The following is a 25055-nucleotide window of genomic DNA, read 5'->3' on the forward strand; positions in this document are numbered from 1 at the left end:
AAAAAAAAAAACCTGTCAAGTAGATTCCAACTCATAGTGACTGTTATGGATTGAATTATGTCCCCCAAAAATGTGTTATAAATCTTAACCTCAATGCCTGTGGTTATAATCCCATTTGGGAATGGGTTATTTTTGTTTTGTTAATGAGGCAGGATTAGTGTAGGGTGTATCTTGAGTCAATCTCTTTTGAGATATAGAAGAGATTAAACAAGTGGAGCAGAGGAGACATGGGTAAGATAGATGCCAAGACACACGGAGAACTCCAAGGAACCAGGAAGCAGAAGCTGAAGAGACAAGGACCTCCCTCCAGAGCCAACAGAGAGAGAAAGCCTCCCCCTAGAGACAGCGTTCAGAATTTGGATTTCTAGCCCTGGTGGCGTAGTGGGTAAGTGTTACGGCTGCTAACCAAAAGGTCGGCAGTTAGAATCTACCAGGTGCTCCTTGGAAACTCTATGGGGCAGTTCTACTCTGTCCTATAGGGTTGCTATGAGTCAGAATTGACTCGATAGCAACGGGTTTCGTTTTTCTGGTGTAAGATGTGAGAAAATAAATTTCTGTTTGTTAAAGCAATCCACTTGTGGTATTTCTGTTATAGCAGCACTAGATAACTAAGACAGTGACCCACCCTATAGGACAGAGTAGAACTGCCACATAGGGTTTCCAAGGCTGAAATCTTTACGGAAGCAGACTGCCACATCTTTATCCCACGGAGTGGCTGGTGGGTTTGAACCACTGACTTTTTGGTTAGGAGCTGAGCACTTTCACCACTGCACAACCAGGGATCCTTCACATCTCATTGGCTATCCCTAAGAGTTGTGTCAGAGTTGTATCACATGGTCATCCCTAAGAAAAAGGGAGACTGGACAACGTATTTTTTTTCTTCTTATCTAGGCACATTGTAACCTCAATGAAATAGCGGTTCAGGTAGTAAGGAAGAAGGGGAAAACACATACTGGAGCAGGAAACTAGCAGTTTCGACATCAGGCACGTTGACTTTGAAATGCTTTTGACAAATCTGTGGACAATACTGAGTTGTAAGGTCGCAATCTCAGAGGAGCAGTCAGGCTTAGAGATACAAACTGGGGAGTTATCAATTTACAGACAACTTACTGAAGTTATGGGTAATTTTTTTCATACTGGCCAGGGAAACGAATGAGAAGAAAAAAAGGCCCTTGACCTAAAACTTAAGGACCTCTACCATTCAATAATGTCTGAGAAGAGGAAGAGTCTGCAGAATATTGGGAGAAGGACCTGACATGAGTTCAAAATATTTTTGAGACCCACGTGCATTGACAGTGGCAGCTGAATTTAACAAATTCTCCCGCAGAGTCTCAAACCCACCCTTTATCAATTAAAATTTTTTCTCTGGATACTATATAGCTAAACAAAGGCTATTTGGCTCTTTATTACTTTAACCCAATCTCATAATAATTGCCTTTTCTCCCCTTAAACTAGTTACTTTAGTTACTTCTGTATGCAATACCTCCATTTACAACATACTAGTTTGTCTCAAACCTGGGACCTCAATTAGACTCTTTTCTACTTCCCAAAGTTGATGATTAATACCAGTGTGAGGGAAAGTAGTTATATAATTATTTTAGAGCTCATGTTGGTGGATGCTGGAGAAATTAATGATGAGTCTATGGTTCAGTGTGTTGTTTTATATATATATATACACACACAGGTACACATCAATGGGCAACAATGTAACATTATGCAGCTTAAAGTGTAAATTTCCTTTTCTGTAGTTAATTCCAATAGTTCTTTCAACAGGTTAGGTGGAGTTGAAGGGGGTATTTGCAGTGTTCATCTACAGGCTCTTTACTCCAATAGTACAGTCGGTTTTCAAATGAATATAAAGAGACCAGCCTTGGGTATTATGTTTTCTTCTAGTTTAACAGAGTTCTTTTTGAAGTTTATTCAGAGTTCCTTAACTCCCAGGTTCTGAAGATAGCTACCAGAGAATCAAAATTGACCCTCTTCCTCCTGTCACTACTTTATCTATTATCCAGACAGACCTTTCTTCCTAAAGGACAGGATTATGTCAGTGTTTTTCTTATAACCCTCACCATCCCTGCATGAGGCATAAAAGCATATAAAATTCTCATGCTATAAAGTTGGTGGTGTTTCACTTATTCATATCAGCACCTAGAGCTATTTAGCATCTTTATAGAGGATTCATAAAAGGTCTGGAGTTTACTATCAACTTTACCCTGAGAATTTGGTCTTTGTCCTTGGTTCCTGAGAGATAACCTCTAAAACTTCGGAAATTCCCCAGTAATTGAAGTGCCTTTAATGAAGCCTACAGACCACACCTGGAGCCCTGGTGGCACAGTGGTTAAGTGCTATGGCTGTTAACCAAAAGGTCAGCAGTTCAAATCCACCAGCCACTCCTTAGAAACCCTATGGGACAGTTTGACCCTGTCCTACAGGGTTGCTGAGTCGGAATTGACACAAGGCCAATGGTAATGGGTTACAGACCACACCTGAGGGTTTATGCTAATAAGGTGAGTGACTCAGTTGAGGGTGGCCAGGCCAGAAAGACCATGATATGTTATCAGTGGCTCTGGGGGGCGGGGGGAAAAAGGGAGGGAGAGCATGATTCAATCAATCATGCCTACTTAATGAGGCCCCCAATAAAGGCTCTGGACATGAAAGCTCCCCTCTGGACACGGAAGCTCCCTGGGCTTCCTTGTTAGTGAAGAGATCAATGCACATGCGAGGGTTGTTGGGTGCCATCAAGTCGATTCAGTAGCACATCCATTTTTGCGACATGGAAGCTCTGCTTTGGGAACTCTCCTAGACCTCACCCCATGCATCTCTTCATTTGTATTCTTTTTACTATAATAAAACTGTAAAGTATAGCGCTTTCATGAGTCATTTTAGTGAATTATCAAACCCGAGGGAGTAGTGGGAGCCAGCAGGTCAGAAGTGAAGCAGTTGGGGACCCCCGAGCTTGTGGTTGGTATCCTGAGGGGGTAGAGGGAACCTCCAAACTGGTAATCAGCAGCTTAGAAGTGAGGGTGTCATGGGGACTCCCAAGCTTATGGCTGACATCCGAAGTCTTGGGCAGACTTGGCAGCCTGGAGGACCATTCCCTTTAACTTCCGAGGTCTGACTGAACCGTGGGTGGTTAGGGTCAGAGGAAGAAGCACTGCATGTGCAGCTGGTATCAGAAAAGCAGCAGAAAAGAACTGAATTGATTTTACTGATCCTTATAGTTTGGTGTCAGAGAAGTGAAAAGCAAGGCTTTATTTGCTTTTCCACATGGTTGGTGAGAAAAGTGAAATTTCATATTCTTCCACTCAGGAGGGCATTCTGAGTTGTGCAAATTTTCAATGTATCAGGATGCTAATACATTAAAAACACAGTGGTATTTACTGAAATGCACATGTAAGTATAACTTGATTCATTAGAAAGCTAAAATTTTGACTTTCTTCTGTGGCTATACCTTTGGACTAGTACAGAACTACTATATCAGTTGCTGGTGAAGACAATTACATCGGCTAATCAGAATTCAGACTGAGTCATTGATCCATTCATTCAATAAACATTTAATGAGTGTTTAATGTATTCAAGGCATTGTGCTAGATTCTGGAGATATACTGATAAATAAAGGTGAATAAGAAAGATACAGTCTCTGTCCTCATGGAGCTTACTGTTTTACTGAGGGGGACAAACAATAAAAAGCAAATAACTGTAACATAATTATAAACTATGATAGTGCTCTGAAAGAAACAAAGAGAAGGCTGTGATAGAGAACAATGAAGACAGCCACCTTAAACAGAATGATCAGGGAAGGCCTCAGTGACATCTGAAAGAAGAGAAGAGTTGGGGATGGGAGGGAGGACACACTCCAGGCACTGGAAACAGCCTGTACAAAGGGTCCGAAGTAGGAATAGGCACGTTAAAGGAACAGAAAGAAAACTAGTGTGGCTGAAGCAGAGTGAGCAAGGGGGTGTGGCAAGAGATGTTCAACTCTCTTTCCACATGGTAACAAGGCAGAAATAAAAATCCCAAAGCAGGGGTCAGCAAACTGTGTCCTACAGTGCAAATCCACTCTGCCTCCTATTAAAGTTTTATTGGAACACTGCCACATCCATTCATTTACATATTGTATGTGGCTGCTTTTGTGCTATAAGGGCAGAGTTGAGTAGTTGCCACAAAGACCATATGGCCTCCATATGGCCTGCAAAACTTTAAATATTTACTACCTGTCTCTTTACAGAACAAGTTTGCTGGCCCCTGTACTAGAGTGTGAACTAATCAGAACTGAAAAATTTGATATTAAAGATTATGTAAAAATGATGTGGGAGCAGCATGGTCTGACCTCCTCTAACTTCACAAGAGGGAAGGAGAATCATGATCAACAAGCCCCAGGCTGATTCCTAGGAGGCACAGATCAGGCACGCCTCCTCTCTCCACCATCTTTACCAATTCTGACACTAACCGTCCCTCCTATGGCACTCTCTACTTCTCTACGAGGCTCGATAATTTGTTGCAGTGGCCACACAGAACTCAGACAATACATGGGGTTTATTAGGTAAGTAACAGTTTACAATGCAGGTTCAGGAACACTCAGGATACAGTTCTTCCATCAGGACACCCTCTTCTCAGCCGTGCCCACAGCCACACCTCTCTCTGGCCCTAGGCCTCTGCCCTGCTCAGCCAAGTGTTACAAAGCTCTTTTAGCTCTGCTGATAAGTGCCCCGAGGCACCCCATTCCGTCAGCAAGCCTCAGGCTGAAGGTGCTCAGCTCTAGCTCCGAGGGTTGGCAAACATAGCTGGGTACCAAGTGCGTAGAGGTACCCTACTCCACCAGCAAGCCTCCTGACCAAAAGCACTCAGCTTTCTCGCTCCATAGGCTGGGAAGCCCACTGCACTGTCTCCTGACAGTCTCTCCTGCCACTGTTTTTCTGCCACCGCTTCTTGCTGTCTTCAGTGTTACAGCTCTCCCTCTCCTGGTCTCCTGGTTCCAGAAGCTTCTCAGTGCAGGCATCCTGGGTCTAAAGGACACGCTCTGCTCTTGGCTGTTCTTCCTTGGTGATGGTGAGATCCTCTCCTCACCTCTGGGATGGCTCATCTTAAGCCTAGTGGGATGGCAAGACTGACCAATCCCTTCGTTGGGTTCCATATACCTAATTATCATGGTCCCACCCCCACATGGGTACCATGAACTTTATTTGCATTATTAGAAAGCTATTCAATCCCGTGGACGGGCCACAGCCACCATACCTGTACAGTCCCACCCAATCACCTCCGTGGGAGTTATAAGACCATGGCGAGAAAGGCCATACAAAAATGATACACTGCACCACAGATTAAAGTCAATTTTTATCTTACTACAACCCTCTTTTGAATAAAGCACCAAGGATGTGTCGTAGCTAAAGGCAGGGACCAGGAAACAGGAAACCTAGGTACATCACTGTATAACAATAATGCTTTACTTCCCTTGGTAGAAATGTCTATTACTTTTACGATACAGTCTGTAAATTTTAGCCTCATGTAACTGCCATGACAGATCACTCCTTGGGGTGGGGAGGCAGAACTGGGGGGAAGGAGAAGGAAGGACAGCCAACTATGGTGGCATCAGATAATGTGGATGAGTTTAGGATCTGTGAGTTATCTCTGCTCTGCAAGCAATCTGAGAAATGAAATCATCCCTCAGATAGGAAACAGTAACTTGCTGAGTAGCTCAAAGGGAGTAAAACCTTCGAAAGAGTGAGCATATGTGACACATTAAAGTTGAAAAGGCCAGGCTTTCCTAAAGCATAAAATCAGATTTTAGAATTTACCAGTGATTGATTCAAATGAGAAAAACATATAAAGACGAGTAGTTCAATGTGGCAGAGGTAGGACTTTGAGATGTCCATGCCAGAAAGGTGGAGAGATGTCTTTAAGGTTAGTGCAGGGTTGCATGAAGTGGGTCAAATAGAGAAGGAAACTGTTTTCATCATCCAAGAAGGTCATAAACTTGCACAAGGCCTGCCTTAGTTTCTTAGTGTTGCTGTAACAGAAATACCACAAGTGGGTGGCTTTAAAAAACGGAAATTTTCTCACAGTTCAGAAGGCTAGAAGTCTGAATTCAACAGGTGGCTCTAGGGAGGTCCTTTCTTGTCTATTTCTGCTTCTAGCAGCCAGTAATCACTGGAGTTCATGAGCCTGCAGAATCATCTGCCTTTCTCATCTTCAGATAGTGTCTGTCTTCTTCCTGTATCTGGCTTGCTTGCCTCTGCGTCTAATCTGCCCTTTATATATCTCAAAAGTGATTAGGTTTAAGACACATCCTACACTGATATGGTCTCATTAACATAACTGAGAAAACCTTATTTCAGATGGGATTACATCCACAGGTGTAGGGGTTAGGATTCCAACATATATTTTGGGGGGACATAATTCAATCCATAACAAGGCCAGAGGTAGTATAGATGTAGAATGAAAATGTAGTTCATCTAGGGAATATAAGGGGAAATCATGTACACAGAAACCAGTTTCTAGAGATACAGAAGACAGCTCTAAGTACTGCTAACACACACCTGTTATGGCTGGAATTTTGAGTATACTTGCTTAGTAGCTATTTCAGCAACTGACAAAGGTAAGCCTGTGAATTAAACAACAACAAAACCAACTCTTAAAAGCTACCTTAACCAAACTAAGCCACTCTTTTTCTATCTAGATCAGAAGTCAGTCTGGTAGACTGTGGGTTATATCTGACCCATAGATATGTTTTGTTTGGCTTGCACAGTTTCTTAGGAAATGTCACATTAAAAAAATCTAGATATGTAGCAAGTAGGCTAACTTCATTTCCATATGGCAACAATCAGCTGGAGCTGGGTAGCAAATGTACCTTGTAGATAAAGCATGTATTCCCAATTTTCCACAGTCCCCACCACTTTAAATTATATTCAATACGCCTTATTTATTTTTAAAAATCTACCAAGACCATCTGGCATTTAAGTTGTAACCTCTGGTTCTCATCTTAACATAGAGATCAGAAACCTGTACTTTATATACTTCTTTTCAACATTTATTTATTCAGCATTCATCATTACCCAGACACTACGCATACAAATATAAATAAGGCATTATCCCTGCCCTTGAGGAGTTCACAGGCTAGAAGCAGAGACCAATGTGTTACATGATCATAGGCAGAATGATGGCACAAAAGGACAATCAACTTTGATTTGGCATGTCAGGAAGCACATTACTAGGGAGATGCTTGAGCCAAATCCTGAAGGATCAGTAGAACTTTGCTAGGTATCTCAGAAAGAGGAAACAGGATGTACAGAGGGGACAGGGATGCAACTCTTTTGGGAATTACACTCAGTTCAGAGCAGATGAAACAGAGGGAAGTTGAGGACAGTGAGAGAGAGAGAGGAGCGCTGGGGTTATATAAAGAATGGTTTGTACGCTATATTGAGGAAATTACTGAAGGGATTGAAATCAAGTTTAAATTTCAGAAAAATACTTTTTATAGCAGCATGGAGGCTAGTTTAGGAGACAGAAGATGGTGGCAGAAAGATCAGTTAGGCTAGGAAATCACTGGCAAAATCCAAGCTGATTTGGGGGCTGAAGGCAGTAGGAATGGAGAGGAGAATTTGACTGGAGGTGATGATTGACTAAATGTGGAGGGTGATGAAAAAAGAGGAGTCAAGGAAGATTCCCAAGTTTGTAGCACGAAAGATAAAGTACATATGAAACGCAGGAGAATGATACTTGGGAGGGTAGAAAGAGGTGGTAGAAAGTTTGAGCTATCTGTGGCTACACAGGTTTGAGATGTCCACCTGATATCAAGATATGAATCAGGAACCAGGAGAAAGGTCAAGGCAGAAGAAAAAGACTTAGGAATTGTCAGCATTTATGAGCTATTAGAAGACAGTGAGATAAATAACATCGCATGGAAGTGTGCAGAGTCAAAAAAAGAGCAATAACATAGGTCTAAGAATCCCCAATAAAAATGGAAAATAGGGAGTAATATTCAGCAGTCTGGATGCAGAAGAGCAGACAGATATAATGATTTGAGGTTGGGGGTCACCAGCATAGATAGTGATGAAGAGAATTAGAGTGCAAGGAACTAAGGTGCTGGCAAATGATTGGTATAAATGATACACAACAGATTCTAAGTTGGATAGAGGAAAAGTAAAGAACAGTGTAAGGTTGCCAGGTTTAACAAAAAAAAAAGAAAAACAGGAGTTGACCCAATTAAATTTAATTTCAGATAAAGAATATTTTCAGTAAAAATTTTTCAAATTCAAATACTGAATGGAGCATACATATTTATAGCAAAAAAACCTGTTATTTATGTGAAATTCAGATTTAACTGGGCATCTTGTATTTTATATGGCAATCCTAATCCTTATTAGGTGAAAAAGAAAGAGAGCCTGGAAGTTCTCCTGAGGTCAAAGGGCAAGGGTGTGATGTAGAGCAGTGAGAAAGAAGAATAAAACACCGTAAGTTACCATTTTAGAGATGGAAGAGTTGTGGGTGATGAAAAAGACCAGGGAGGGGTCACTGGAGTTTGTGGCTAAAACAGAATGGAAATGCAGGTTCAAAAAGAAACACTGATGCAAGAGTAGGGGCTGGGTCATTAGCATGGACACTGAAGTAAGTTAAATAATGGAGGGTAGAGGGGATGAATATGAGCCAAGTATCAAAGTCCTCAATAGTAAAATGAACAGGAAGTCAATGAAGGATAATGTAGCAACACAGCAAGAATCTCATACAAAAGAAGAGCTTTTTTACATGATATTGAGAGAAATAATAACTCAAAATTCTGTAATGCCAGAGAGAATGAATGGCTTTCAAAAGTGCAGACTGTATCCTCAGAGAGCAACCAGGCTTCAAATAAGAAGGTGGAGAAGCAAGATGTAGGGTAGTATGTTTTCAATGAAACTGTTATTATACAGAATAGAGAGATAAGGAGTGGGAAAGAGATTATCAGTGGGTCAAGTCCAACAACAAAAAGCAAAAAGGAACTGGTGATGGTATAATTTGGGAACAGATAAGGGTCATGGTTGAACAACATGATGAACATAATTAATGTGATTGAAGTATACATGTGAAGATAGCTGAAATGTCAAATGTTTTGTTACATATATATTTACCACAATAAAAAACAAAACAAAGGAATGGGAATGAGAAGAAAAGGAACAAACAACAAGGGAACCTAATCTTGATTGGGAAGAGAGGGTACATTTCCCTAAGGAAGTGAGGCTTGAGCTGAAATCCAAAGGATATGATGTCTCAAAGGCACCTCATCTTCAACAGGCTAAAGGTCAAAGAGTACCCTAAACCTGGCACTCTTCCTACCTCAGTCAATGGTATTGTTATATAGGTTAGAAATCTAGGAGTCATTCATATTTTCCTCCCAAACCATCCATAAGAATCAGGTAAAGGGAAAAGCATTCCAGGCAGGAGGAACAACATATGTAATGTTCCTATGTTGAAAGAGCATGGTGTATTCTGGAAACTAAAGACCAATTACTTTGGCATAGAAGATGAAAGAACTAGATCATGAAGAGCCATGTAAGCCATTTTAAGGATTTTGTTCTTTATCCTAAGTCCTAAGAATAATGGAAGCCATTAACAAGTCTGAAACAATCGGATTTAGGTTTTGAAAGAGCATTCTAACTGTAGAATGGAGAAGAGATTTGAGAAGGACTAGAACACAGAGATCAAAAAAAGGATGGTGTGCATTCCCAAGGCCAACTCTCCAAAGATTAGACTGGACTATGGGACACAAAATGATACTTGTGAAGAGTGTGCCTCTTAGCTCAAGTAGATACATGAGACTAAGTGGGCAGCTCCTATCTGGAGATGAGATGAGAAGGCAGACAGGGTCAGGAGCTGGCTGAACGGGCATGGGAAATCAAGGGTGGAAAGGTGGAGTGTGCTGTCAGAGTATAGGGTGAGCAATTAGGGTCACATAACAATGTATGTATAAATTTTTGTATGACAGACTAACTTTAATTATAAACTTTCACTTAAAGTACAACAATGAAATTTAAAAAAAGGATGGTGTAGCCATCCAGGTTGAGAAAGGGTGGTATTTGGAATAGGGTGGCAACAGTGGACATGGAGAGAAGTGAATGCTTCCAGTAAAAAGATTAAGCCAACAGGAACTGGTGATAGTGATGGGAATTCTCTCCTAGTTTAAATGTTGTTAGGAATGACCTAGTTGAAAGGGAATGGTTGATTATACAGGAGAGAAAACAGAGATAACTGAGAGGGTTATATAATAGACAGTACTGCCCTTAGACCTGGTAAGGGCCCCTGTCTGTTCTGGCCCTCCTCCTGTTGCAAGGAGCAAGGAGACCATGGGGTCATGCCTGCCTGGAGCCAGCACTGTTCTTTTAGACTGGCTAGATCTGTGGGGCTCATCTTCCCCCTACTTTAATGACTAAGGTACACCTGACCTAAGCCATTATTTTCACTTGCCTTATATGCATGTGAAAGCTGCACAATGAAAAAGATGGAATAATTGATGCATTCAAATTGTGGTGTTGGAAAAGAATATTGAATATACCATGGACTGCTAGAAGAATGAACAAATCAGTCTTGCAGGAAAGTACAGCCAGAGTGCTCTTGGAAGCGAGGATGGTGAGACTGTCTTACTCCCTTTGGACACATCACAGGAGGACCAATCACTGGAGAAGGACATCATGCTTAGTAAAGTAGAGGGTTACTGAAAAAGAGGGAGACACTCAATGAGATAGATTGACACAGTGGCTGCAACAATGAGCTCCAACACAACAACTGTGAGGATGGTACAAGACTGGGCAATGTTTTCTTCTATTGTACATGGGGTCACTGTGAGTTGGAACTGACTCAACAGCAACTAATGACAGATCTGAGGGCAGACTGAGCTGCAGACTGCATGTCCCTATTTGCAGGGGTGAGCCCTGGTGGCACAGTGGTTAAGAGCTTGGCTGCTAACCAAAAGGTTCACATTTTGAATCTACCAGCTGCTCCTTGGAAACCCGATAGGGCAGTTCTACTCTGTCCTTTAGGGTTGCTATGAGTTGGAACTGACTCTTTGGCAACGAGTTTAATTTATTTGCAGGGGAGGGGCCCTGGCGGCTCAACGGTTAATTGCTCAGTGGCTACCGTTCGAACCCACCAGCCTCTTCTCATGAGAAAAGACCTGGAAATCTGCTCCTGTAAAGATTTTACCCTAGAAAACCCTATGGAGCAGTTGTGCTCTATTCTATAGGGTTGGTAGGTGTCAGAATCAACTCAACAGCACACAACAAAAACGATTTGCAGGGGGGCAGGATCAGTGGACAGAAGCTTGGACTTATGGGCTGCCCTCACATATGCATGCTTGGACCGTCTTGGCACGGTGCATCAAGAACATGGGGGTAAGAAAAGAAAGAGCTCAGCCTAGGGACTCTGAGGAGGTGTGAGAATTCTAAATTTAAACTTGGCCTTCCAGAGCATTAAGAAGTGGATTTGTCAGGGAAGCAGAATAAAACATATTTTATATAATAGTTTGTTATCTTGATTTATAACTTAAATATTTAGACACCCCCAAGATTATGGTCCCCGGACACCCTGCTAACTCAAAACAGAAGCCACTCCTAAAGTCCACCTTTCAGCCAAAGATTAGACAGGCCTATAAAGCAAACAATAACACACGTGAAGAACATGCTTCTTAGTTCAAGCAAGTATACAGGACCAAATGGGCAACACCTGCCCAAGAGCAAAGAGGAGAAGGCAGCAAGGGACAGGAAAACTGGAGAAATGGACATGGGGAATCTGGGGTGTAAAAGGAAAGGGGGAGAGCGCTGACACACTGCAGGGATTGCAACCAATGTTACAAAACAATTTGTGTATAAATTTTTGAATGAGGAACTAATTTGCGCTGTAAACTTTCACCTAAAGCACAATTAAAAAAAACAAAATTTAGACAGATGGTATGTGGGCCTCCATAGCCACACTCTTGCCCAGGCTCTGCAACTTTAAGGCTGGGCCTGGTAACAGTGTACGATAGTGTAATAGAGTATAGCTCAAGGAATAATAAATTTACAAAGAGCAGAGCACACTTTATCTGGGCCCTTAAAGAAGTCAGATTTCCCAGACTTCTGTGTGGGAGATGTGGGAATAAATGGTGCATGTTTCAAGGTACTATATTAATGAATATAAATTCTACATCTGACAGAGATAAAAGATTATATGGAGAGGTTAACAATTAAGAACTATTTTAACTGTCAAGGTTTCAGTGTGATTTTTTAAAAGCTTCTTGAATATGGCAGAAAGGACCTTAGTTATCATGTACTCAAATCTATTCACTTAATAGATGAGAAAACAGAGGTCCTGACAGGTAAAGCTTAGGTCACAAATCTAGTGAGTAGCACGCAATTTCCAGCCCTGTGCTCTTTCCATTCTTCCAATACTACCTTTCATGAAGACATCTGCTGCCAGTAAATTCCAATTACAAAGTTTTCACGGTTATGTATTAAAAGAAGTAAATACTTTCATTACCTTAAAATTTTAAGGCACCTAAAAATAAGTCAGTCTATAAACCAATATTAACACTTTGACTCCAAAAAATTCTAAACACACACACAAAATGAGAAAACAAAATAAAGAATTCCAACTTCTTGAAGTCTTCAAGAATGGGTATTCTTGAAAGGTTACTTTTAACTGTTCCCAGAAAGCTACAGGCAACTTAGGGTTCCTTAAAAACAAACAAACAAACCAAAAAACCCAAACCGATTGCCGTCGAGTCGATTCCAACTCATAGCGACCCTTTTAGGACTCATAAGATATCCTCTTACTGGTCATCTCCTGACTGGGGTACTTTTATTCTTACATCCATGCCTTTGGACGTTCTGATTTCATGTGAGACCTTAGAATTAAATTAAGATCGTGTTCCTTCATGTTTGTTATCTTGATTGCGGTAATGGTTTCATCGGTGCATACTTACGTCAAACTTACCAAATTGTACACTTTAAATACATGCAATTTATTGTATATCAATTATACCTCAGTAAATGTATTAAGGCATTAAAAAAACGTGTTCCCCGCCATGGTAACACATATTACTGTAACCTGTCTCCCCAAATTCCTTATTTCTATGCTAAAAATCAAAATAGAAAGCACACAAAACACTGAACGGTCAGGGAGCTAAATAAACACTAAAACAGAGAAATTTGTCAAAAGTCTTGTTTTTCAAAAACCTGTAAATGTCGCTGGCGGATTTTTCTTGGAGAGGCGCAGTTATAACAAGTAAAATAATGTTAAATTTAATTATATTAAAACGTTCGTGCTAGTAAAGGTCTCCAATTACAAGTTAAAAAAATTCTCCAAACACAAGGAAAGTCTTACCTTCAAGTTCGGAAGCAATCCGAAAGTTCTAGGCTTGAAGGAATATATCTCCCTCAAAACATTAGCGTTGACGATTTTAACAATAATGTTCCTTGTTACCGCACCAAGTGGACTTTTAACAACAATAATGTTCCTTGTTACCGCACCAAGTGGATTTTTAACAACAATAATGTTCCTTGTTACCGCACCAAGTGGATTTTTAACCCCTCCTTTCAATCAGCCACTGCCTAAGGAAGGATTTAATTCCCGGCACAATTTTCTCCAAGCTGAGCATCCCGGAAATCCGGCTTTCAGAGAGCGCAAAGGACCAAACGGGTCACTAAGAAAAGGAAAAGAGGTAGAAGTAAGACAAAGTCGTCGAGGCAGAGACGAGAGCGACATGGGCATGGTGGATTTTGGGTCCGAAGTGGCGGGTTCTTCCCGCATTCCCACCGGGCACCCGAGTTCCCGCTGGCAACATGTGGAAGACCCTCCCTTGGTAGTTTGCTCAGCCACTCGCCGCGCCCCGCGGAGCGCTGACCTCCAAAGCGGGTCCGCCGGGCGATCCCGCCCCTCGGCTCCATATTCGTGCCTTTGGTTCCTAGAGCGATCTCTCAGTGTGGCTCGCCCAATCGAGGGCCTGGCCGGTGGCCCTGCAGCCCCGCCCCTTCCCCACCCCTCGCGGAGGGCCCGCCCCTGCCCAGCGCCCGGGAGCGGAGGAGAGTAAATACAACAGGAGCGCAAAATGGCGGAGCCAGCGAGTCCAGTGCGCGGCACCGCGGCTGCCTCCACTGCCGCCGTCTCGGAGAAAGAACCGTTTGGCAAGCTGCACTCCCTCTCCGGGGATCCACCGGGCTCTCTGTCCGCCAAAAAGGTCCGGACTGAGGAGAAAAAGGCACCGCGGAGAGTGAACGGAGAAGGGGGCAGCGGTGGGAACAGCAGGCAGCTGCAGCCGCCGCCGGCAGCGGTACCTTCGCCTCAGAGCTATGGGAGCCCCGCGTCTTGGAGCTTCACCGCTCTGTCGGCTGCTCCTTCCCCGTCTTCCTCTTCTCGGAGCAGTTTCTCTTTCTCTGTTGGCTCGGCCGCCCCTTCCTCAGCCTCCGCTTCCTCGTCTCAGCCGCTGCCGCGCAAACTCCTGGTCCCTCCTACATTGCTGCACGCTCAGCCTCACCATCTCCTGCTGCCGGCCGCCGCCTCCTCGGCCAACGCCAAGCCACGCAGACCCAAGGAGAAGCGGGAGAAGGAGAGGCGGAGGCACGGCCTCGGCGGGGCGGCCGAGGCCGTCGGGGCCGCCCGGGAGGAAAATGGGGAGGTGAAGCCGCTGCAGCGAGGTGGGTTCCTGCGCCAGCGGGGGAGGGGAGGGCGCCCCGGCCCGCCACCGCCCCTCGCGCTCCCCGCAGCTCCCTCGCGCCCGGCAGGGCCCTGGAAGGGGGAGCGCGGGGGCCGCGGGCGCCGGCCAGGAGGGGGCGGGTGGCGTCCCGTTCTCAGCAGGCGATTTTGCAGTCCCCTTGGGGACAGGAAATGGAGCCTGTAATTTCGGTCGCCGAGAGGGGAATGGCCGAAACTCTTATTTTCTATATCGTTTCTGCCTCTCGGCTAATGTGCTGCAGAATTTGTAGAATTCGGTCTGGAGGACCCGCCTAGGTGTGTTTGGCTAAGGAGAGAGTGGGGAGAATGGCATGGGGGAAGAGTTTGGTCTTGTAAAAGATGCTCGATTATTAGGTTGTTCAGACGTGATCACGGGAATTCATATTTGTGACACTGCCTGCAACACCAGAAAATCTGTCAAAAAAGGGGTGTGGAGAGCATTGGCGTCAGCTGGAAACTACCAGAGGCCTGAGCTTTTCATCCCTATTAGGGAAATGAGGTAGTGTGCAGGGCCGTAAGTGTGTTGTTTCATAAGGTACCCTCCTCTCCGCTCTGTATTCTTAATTTTTAAGTATTTTGAGTAGTTGTGTTTGAAATACAGCCTTTAGAAAGAATTTTCAGCCATGTTCTTTTTTCTGCGGCAAATGAGAAAATCAGGAGCATTGACATATTTTGGCCAGATCAAGTGGCTAAAAATGTTTTAGCGTCAGAAAAAGGCAAATTCTTAAGCTTCCTTTTTCAGACAGGGTTGTTTTCGTTTCAAATTTAGGTTAGTCTTATTTTCAGAAAGTATTTCTTTAAAATAGGTGGTATGGATACACAATGATCTGACAGTGATACAGCATGGAGACTGGTTGAAAATGAGATCTTTATGTGATCAAACCTTAAAGCTCATAATGATCTTTATTATAAATATACACTGCATCGTTTTGTCAAATAAAGACTTTTTTGCTTCATGGGAAAAAATGAAATATTAAGCAGTTTTAGCATTGCTGCTCTAAAGGTAGCTTTGATCAGGAGAAATTCCCTGTATATTTGAATTGGAATGGTTTGTTTTTCAGTTTTTTTAAACGCTCTCGAGTGTGTATCAACAGTTAACTTCTTCCTTGATGTTTTGTCTGCAACAAAGCTTTGACATCTAAGCGTAGCCATCAGATACTCCGGTCCAACTGTGATCTCTCAGCTTTGGAGAGTTGTTTCTAGGAAAGTGGTTTTGAGGATGGAATTTATACTACTTTTACTCAGGAATTTGAGGTGGTTAGTATTTCAAAGCTATTTTGTTTTAATTACATGTAAAATGTAAAAGTGATAAGTGTCTGTAAGTCTGTCCATAAACAGCTCAGTATCAGTGTTGTTATTTGTGGTGTGTAAACATCATACTTATGTTTCATAAGCTCTTTGAGGATATAACATTGTTATTGAGACCAGACAGTATTGGAATGGCTGAAAATAAATAAATAAGCATTTTTTAAAATTCTAACTTAGAATACGGAGTACAGAAATGACCCTTTAAGTGAAATGGCTGTTAAGAGAAATTTTTATAGTCTTTTAAATTATATTTAGAAGACCCCTTTTGAGGGTTACTTCATACATTGTCAATTCTGAATACAAGCAATGTGTTTTCATTTAAGATGCTTATCTCTGGATTTATGTGGGGAAGACATTTATTGATGTCCTATGTGGGTCTTTTTGTTTTTTGTTTTTCAGTAGTGACTGGATATTAACACTATTGTGAGATTTTCATTTTTTGACAGAAATGCTGCTATTTAATTGAGGAAAAACTAAAAATCAAAGAAAAGGATGGCTTTTCATTGTTTTGATGGTAAACTTTATGGTGAAAATCTTTCCCTCTTAATTTGTAAAGTACTCATGTTCTTCTAAAGCTCAGGTTTAACTGAATTGAAGTTCTGTAGTAATCAAGAAGATTTTTTAACAAACAATTGTAATAAAATAGTATTACATACATGCGTTGACTATAGCACAGTTACAAATATGAAAGTCCTCGTTTGTAATACAGTTCTCATTTCTGTGGGGTTTTTGTAGACATATTAGTGAATAGATGATCAAGTATCTGTTTTAGGTATATACCTTTTTTAGTGTTCTAAGTTGACTGTACATAGGATAGTACAGCAACCCCTCAATTATCCACAGCGCATTGATTGAACAGTCTGAGGCAGAACTGGAAGTTAGCTATAAAGACACCTAAGCAAAGAAAATAGTTCCTACTCCCCTCAAAAAACAAACAAAGAACACCCAAAAGACCCAGTCTCCCAACTGTGGTTATTAAAGGTCTTGTATTTCTTTATAGTAGGTTGTTTTTTTGTTTTGTTTTAAGCCCTTTGTCATACTGCTTTATTTCCACACTAGTGGATGTTCTAACAGGATTGTTTGGATTAAATGAGAGTATGCATATGAAAGGGCCTGTCGGCATTTAGTAAACGTTCTTTACTTCTAAAGTATAATGTTTTTTTGTTTGTTTTAACCCCATAACAGATTAAGAGATGCGTCAATCCTGATAGAGGAAGGATTATTAACAGTAGATTTGAAAGTTAAGGGTGAGAATTATAAAAGCATAGTAGTCTGGGCCCGTTTAGTATAAGGGTTAAAGCCTTACGCATGTAAAACCTCTGAAGCCATCTAGACATAGTTGTGTAGCTGACTTGCATTAATAAGCCTGAGTCATCAAGGGAAAGTTAAATTGTATTTCTTATAAAAAGAAAATGTGCAAAACAGTTTAGATTTTTTAAAATAAGAAATAACCAGGTTATTTGTAGCGGTATAGTCTATAGAAGAGTTCACAACCATTTTTCTTTTTCTTTAAGCCTGGATAAATTATTGAGTTGGTAAATGTGGAAATTAAAAGTAGACATGTACTGAAGGTATCCAATATTATATTATGGCAAACAACAAAACAAACATTGCATTAAATATTAAAATACCTTAACTGATTCCAGTAACTAATAAGATTTGTACAGTTTTTCTAATTTTTGTTAGTTTTCTTTTGCCTTACATTTATTTACATTTATTAACATTTTTTTCCATGGAATGTCTCTGTGAAGTGTCCCAAGACAAAAACAGAGCATTTTCACTGAATTTTTTCCTTGCAAGTATAGTTAACGAATTTAATGAAGATAAGAGACTTCTCTTAGAATTGAATAATTTTTTTTAATGTGGTAGAATTACATATAACAAAACATTGCCATTTCAATATTTTTTACATGTACAATTCAGTGACATTAATTACGTTCATCATGCTGTACAACCATCATCACTGTCTTTTTCCAACTTTATTTCCATCACCCTGAACAGAAAATGCCCCTTCCCTCAATGCAGCAACTCCCCCTTCCCTCCTGCCCGTGGTAACCACTGTTAAACTGATCTCTATACATTTGCCTAAGAATTGAATAATTTGAGGTTTGTAAATATAGTGCTTTTAAAGTGTTTGAATCTGAGGATTTTTCAAACTACCCTTTCTCCTATCATTCTGATACTGTTATTCCACTATTTTAGGTTAAATTCATATCCAGAGTTTTCATCATTATAAGCAAGTAAATATTTGTTCCTGCTGAGACAGTAGTTTACTTTTATTTTCTTGCATGACTTTTTTTTTTTCCCCCATGGCTTATTTTTTCATTTGCTTAGTTTTCTCTGAGTTTCTGGCCAAGCCTTTCCATACCCTCCAGCAGCCATAAAGTGTTTCTCAGTACAATTTTCCACATGGTCAAATCTGTCACATAAACTTACCAGTTCCATTTGTTCCTGTAGACATCCCTTCTGAAGCTGCCCCCCTTCCTGCTTCAGTCTGGATTGTTTCCTCTTTAGGCCTGCTCCATAACTATCATCTTGGGACTTCCTTTAGCTGATATTCTAGGAATTTCCTTCACTTTTGTTGAATCCTCTTTTTCTGGATCCCATGCCTTCCATTTGGTTTATTTCCTCATTTTGGTTTCCTTAAATAACTTCTGTGAAAGAGTGCGTGGAAAGTGTGTGTGTGTGTGTGTGTGTGTGTGTGTGTGTGTGTATACGTATGTATATATACATATATATATTTATTGTGCTTTAGGTGAAAGTTTACAGCTCACGTTAGTTTCTCATACAGAAATTTCTACACACATTGTTATGTGACCCTAGTTGCTATCCCTGTAATGTTACTGCACATTTCTCCTTTCCACCCCGGATTTCCCATGTCCATTCAACCAGCTCCTATGCTTTTCTGCCTTCTCATCTCACCTGCAGACAGGAGCTGCCCATTTAGTCTTGTATATCTATTTGAACTAAGAAGAAGCACACTCTTCACGAGTATCATTTTATGTCTTATAGTCCAGTCTATTTGAAGAGTTGGCTTTGGGAATGGTTTTAGTTCTGGGTTAACAGAGTCTGGGTGGGGGGTGGGGGCAGAATGTATTTTTTGATATTTTATTTTTATCTTCATACTTGTCTGTTTGGCTGTTGAGAGATTTCTGTATTGGAAATCGTTTTCCCTCAAAAGTTTGAGGACATAGTTGAGAAATCTGATCTCCAAAACATTGTCTTTTGTTCTGCTATCTGGGAGATTTTAATCCTTTCACTGAATTTTAAAATTTCAGCTATCTGTCTCTCTTTTTTAATTTTTATGAGCTCTTGTTCTTTGTTTCTGTATTCCATCTTGTTCCTTTTTCATGCGTGCAGCATCTTCTATTATCTCTTCAAGGATATTAATTATAATTTCTTTGACAAATTCTTCCTGTGTTGTTTCGACTCCTCTTTTTTTTTTTTTCTGTTTGTTTTGGTCTCTTTCTTTCGTGTTGGAGCTTTCTGCAGATATATGTGATCCTTAGCATTTCCTTCATATTTAAGAGAAAGTTACTAAAGCTGATCGAAAGCCCCTTGGGCATGCATGAGCAAGGCTCCGTGACTGATGGACTCCAATGTTGCTATCTTTATTTTTTCTGGGTAGTGGGTAGGAAGGCTTTCAGTTTCTTCAGATAAAGATCCTTCATTTTTCTGTCTTTCTCTGTGAATGGAGTGATGGGGAAAGGAAGCTGGCAGAGGTAAGGAGTTTACATGGCAGGTTTGTAGTGCTGGGTGGAGGAAGAAAACTACAAGTCTCACCATTTAGTTCATAAATTTTCCCTTAATTACCCTGTTTTCATTCCAACGTTTCGCCTTTCCCCTCTTCTGTGTGGGATGGCCCTTGAGCCTGGAGCTACTCTGATACCTTGTTCTCCTGGAGTAGGGAGTATTCTGCTCTCGGCCTTTCCCAGCTCCTGAAATTTCTAAGCCTCCAGTTTCTAATCATACAGCATAGTAAATAGGAGTATTTGTCATTATTTCTCTTTGTATGTATTCATGTTAGCCCTCCCGCGATAGGCTAAGCCATTTACCATTCTACCGTCAGCTTTCCATACATTGTATTTCAAGTTACGGTATCTCCTAGTTACAGATGGAGTTTGTGTTTCTTTTTCTTATTGTTTGGGGACGATTTTCAAGAGGGGATTTTGAATTTTTAGCTTTATTTTTTAAATTCTGCTTTTGGTGAAAATTTATAGCTCAAGTTAGTTTCTCATTCATAAATTTATACACATATTGTTTTGTGACATTGGTTGTGATCCCCACAATGTGACAACATGCTCCCCCTTTCCACCCCAGGTTCCCTGTGTCCATTCATCCAGTTCCTGTCCCTTCCTGATTTTGGACAGGAGCTGCCCATTTGGTCTTGTATGTTCCTCAGGTGTGTTATTTTTTGTTTTATGGGCCGGTCTAATCTTTGCTGAAAAGTGGGCTTGGCAGTGGTTTCAGTTCTGGGTTAGCAGAGCATCCGGGGCCTTAGTTTCGGTAGTTCCTCCAGTCTGAGTCAGACCAGTAAGTCACGTCTTTTTGTGTGAATTTGAATTCTGTTCTACATTTTTCTCTTCCTCTGTCTGACACTCTCTGTTGTGATCCCTGTCAGGGCAGTCGTAGGTGGTAGCTGAGCACCGTCTAGTTCTTCTGGTCTCAGACTGGTAGAGTCTCTGGTTCATGTGGTCCTTTGGCCCTTTGGGCTATTAATTTCCTTGTGTCTTTGGTTTTCTTCATTCTCCTTTGCTCCTGGTGGGTTTAGCTGTATTTTGGTTCTATTTGTGCAACAGTAGTCAAGTCACAATCTTTGAACCCACCCTTATTTGTTGTGTAGGGAGGATACCCTTTTTCACAGAGGTGTGAGAATTATAGGAACCTAGCATATTGTACTTTGGGTGGTGCAAACTGTTTGCACTCGACTACTTACTGAAAGCTTGATGGTTCAAACCCACCCAGCAGCACTGCAGAAGAAAGGCCCGGCGTTCTGCTTCCATGAAGATTACAGTGCAGAAAACCTTAAGGAGCTCAGTTCTACTCTGTAATACATGGGGTTGTCATGAATCGGAATTGATTTGATGGTAAAGGATTTGGTTTGGCTTTTTTGGTATATCATAGATATTTACACTGAGTGTTAGTTTCCAACTCTTCCTTTCTGTTTAACACACTGGAGACATTCAGTTTCAATTTTCCCATGGTATACTGGTTTCTGGGAATTTCTAGTGTGTAGTAGTCTGAATCATACTAACTTTTAAAAAAAGTTTATGTATTTCAGACGTTTTAAGTTGATTATAGTAAATGTCATTAATTTTTTACCATCTTTAAGTGAATTAAACTTTCAGATTATGGGTAAACTACTTAAAATAGGATATTGAAAAATAATGATAATTAATTTTTGTTAGAGTAAAAAGAATTATGGTAAAATGTGGTTTATATAAAGCCTTAATGTGAGATATATCAGTGAGTAGGGAGATACCATAATAAAAGTGTATTCTTACCAGCTAATCTTTTTTTACAAGTTCAAATCATTTTCACTTTCAAAGGTACATTGAACTTTACATTGTACATTTTATTTTTTCTTCTTATAAATTGAAAATATTTAATGTCTTCTGAAAATTTTCAATTAATACTAAAGAAACCACAATAGTATAATACCCATCACTCTGCCTCAATAATTATCAATATTTTGCAATTCATATTTCATCTCTCCTCCTCCACTTATTTTTCTTTTATGCTTGAGTATTTTAAAGCATATTCCAGATATGTATCATTTTACCTAAAAATAACTAGAACTGAAATTTTTGTTTATTATAGAAAAATATGCTTATAAATTTCAACAATGCCTATGTGTATAAATTAAAGTGTAAAATTCCTCTCCTTCAAAAATAACTCATTAACAGTTTGTTATATCTCCTTCTGGAATAGGTTTACCTACATATTTTTTAGGTTAACTCTTTAATATCAGAAAATTAATTCAAATAAGCAAACAAAAACCCCTACAACAGCTAGTAGAAGCAGATGCCTGTGGAAGTCACTATATGTTCAGCCACATGAACAAAGAAAATAAAATATTGGGGTTTGATAGGAGAAAAAAGGCATTTTTTGAGGGCTTGTCTTGTGCCATGGCATTATTTCAATATTTTATATTAAAACTGGATTTTTCTTAGTTTGCTCAGAGTTGCATAGCTATGTGTAAGGAGTTTGGATCAACCCCATCTCTGCTGGAGTCTAAACCTGCAATGCTACGGTTAACTTAATTTTTTCCCTTTAGATTGTGATAAACAAGAAGAAAGTAAAGGTAAACTTAAAAAATTCCTAAGTTATTTCTTTTATCCTAACTTTTTATTATAAAAAAAATTTAAGCATACAGAAGTTGAAAGAATAATATGATCCCATTTAGATTCCCCACTTAGATTCAACAGTTAATATTTTATCATATATATGAGCTGAATCATTTGAAATAGATATCATGAAACTTTATCCTTACATATTTCAGCCTGAATCTTCCTAAAAATGAGGATATTCTCCTACATAACCACAATACTTTAGCACACTTAAAAAGTTAATCATACAGCCAGTTTATATACAAATTCTTCCAATTATTCCCAACTCTCCAGTTGTCCCTCAAGCACACTACATTTAGTTGTTACAACTAGTATTTTATTTTAATCTAGAGCTGTGCCATCCTTTTTTTTTTTTTAAATATGACACTGACTTCTAAAAAACGCCAGTGCAAGATACCTCGATCCTTTGCATTTCTTGTAAGCTGACTTAATTAAATTCAGTTTTGGTAAGAATGTTTCATAGGTGTACTTCATATTACATCCCATCAGGAGGCATACAATATTCAGATTATCCCTTTATTAATGATCCTGAGTTTGATCACCTGTTTAAGGTGATGATGGCTGTTGTGTGCTGCCAAGTCATGCAACCCTGTAGGACAGAGTAAGGTTTCCTAGGCTATAATCTGTATGGGAGCAGATCATCATGTCTTTTCTCCCATCTAATGACTGGTGAGCTTAAACCACTGACCTTTCGGTTAGCAGCCCAGAACTTAACCATTGTGCCACCAGGGCTCCTTGATGACCGCTAGATCTCTCTGTTATAATGGTTAATTGTTCCATTTGCGTTTAGATAGTAATCTGTGAGGTGATACTTTATAAATATCCTATTTCCCACCTTTTACCTAGTGGCTTTGGTATCAGTTGATGATTCCTGCCTGAGTTATCCATTTCACTGGGGGTTAAAGAATGATGCCAAATTATTTCTAAATATAAAACTTTTATTTTAACATTATTTTATTTTTTTTAAAAAAAGAAACAATCTAATGTGCCACAATAGGACATCTGTTAAATAAATTATGATTTATACATATAATAGAAACATGAATTGTTGTTGTTAGGTGCCATCAAGTTGGTTCCGACTCATAGTGACCCTACATACAACAGAACAAAACATCTTCATTATCCAGTCCTGTACCATCTTCATAATCGTTGCTGTGCTTGAGTTCATTGTTGCAGGCACTGTGTCATTCTGTCTCTTTCAGGGTCTTCCTCTCTTTTTTTTTTTTTTAATTGTACTTTAGGTGAATGTTTACAGAACAAATATTAACTCATTAAACAGTCGGTACACATATTGTTTTATGACATTGGTTAACAACCCCACGACATGTCAACAGATTCCCTTCTCGGCCTTGGAGGACCTTTTTTTTTTTGGTGAAAATATAGATAGCCAAAGATACACCTTTTCAAAAATTTCTATATGTACAATTCAGTGATGTTGATTACATCCTTCCAGTTGTGCTGCCCTTCTCACTTTGGATGAAGATTTACAGAACAAAATAGTTTCTCATTAAACAGTACACATGTTAGTACACATGACAATGGTTAACAACCCCACTACATGTCAACACTGTCGTTACTCAACCTTGAGTTCCCTATCACCAGCTTTCCTGTCTCCTTCTGCCTTCTAGTCCTTCTCCCTGGACTGCTGTGCCTCATTAGTCCCGTTTTGTTTTATGGGGCTGTGCAATCCCCGGCTGAACGGTGATCCTTGGAAGTGACTTTACCACTGAACTAAAAGGGTGTCTGGGGGCCATATTCTTGGGGTTTCTCCAGTCTCTGTCAGGCCAGTAAATCTGGTCTTTTTTTGTGTGTTAGAATTTTATTCTGCATCCTTCTCCAGCTCTGTCCAAAACCCTCCGTTGTGATCCTGGTCAGAGCAGTCAGTGGTGGTAGCCGGGCACCATCTAGCTGTACTGAACTCAGTCTGGTGGAGGCCTTGGTAGCTGTGGTTCATTAGTCCTTTGGACTAATCTTCCTTGTATCCTCTTCATTCTTCCTTGCTCCCGAAGGGGTGAGACCAGTGGAGTATCTTAGATGGCTGCTCACAGGCTTTTAAGAGAGGGTCTTCCTCTCTTTTATAGACCCTCTACTTTAGCAAGCATGATGTCCTTCTCCAGGGACTAGTCCTTCCTCATCACATGTCCAAAGTGTGTGAGAAGAAGTCTCGCCATCCTTGCCTCTAAGGAGCATTCTGGTTGTTCTTCCTGCAAGACAGATTTGTTCGTTCTTTTGGCAGTCCACGATATATTCAATATTTTTTCGCCAACACCGTAGTTCAAAGGCGTCAGTTCTTCAGTCTTCCTTATTCATTGTCCAGCTTTCGCATGCGTACGAGGTGATTGAAACACCATGGCTTGGGTCAGGTGCAGTTTAGTCCTACCATAAATATTAGGTAGCAGTTAAAACTGATGATACAGATCTACATGTATTGGCATGAAGCAGTATTTCTAACATACTGCCAAATGAAGGAAGCAGGTTGCAGAACACATACAAGATTCGTACACAAGCAAAAAAGCATATGTATGAGAAATCATATATGTGTATATACTACCTGAAAATATAATCATCAAAACATTAACAACAGCATAATGTGATATGCTTTTCTTCACAACTTTCCTACAGTTTGAACAACTTTTATAATGAACACTTTTTTTTTTTTTTTTATTGTACTTCAGGTGAAGGCTTACAGAACAAATAGTTTCTCATGAAACAGTAGTACAC

General features: G+C 40.4%; 1 protein-coding gene across 1 annotated transcript in view; it reads left to right on the top strand.

The window, feature by feature from the left end:
• Window positions 1–14017: 14017 nt before the first annotated feature.
• RSBN1L (round spermatid basic protein 1 like) overlaps window positions 14018–25055 on the top strand; it is an 81963-nt gene continuing 70925 nt past the window's right edge. Inside the window, exon 1 of the mRNA XM_004390063.3 lies at window positions 14018–14639. Coding sequence (XP_004390120.1) covers window positions 14054–14639 — 586 coding nt within the window. The 5' untranslated portion in view covers window positions 14018–14053. The remainder of the gene's footprint in view (window positions 14640–25055) is intronic.

The sequence above is a fragment of the Trichechus manatus genome, unplaced genomic scaffold (assembly GCF_000243295.1).
Source record: "Trichechus manatus latirostris isolate Lorelei unplaced genomic scaffold, TriManLat1.0 scaffold00280, whole genome shotgun sequence".
Taxonomy (NCBI): Eukaryota; Metazoa; Chordata; class Mammalia; order Sirenia; family Trichechidae; genus Trichechus; species Trichechus manatus.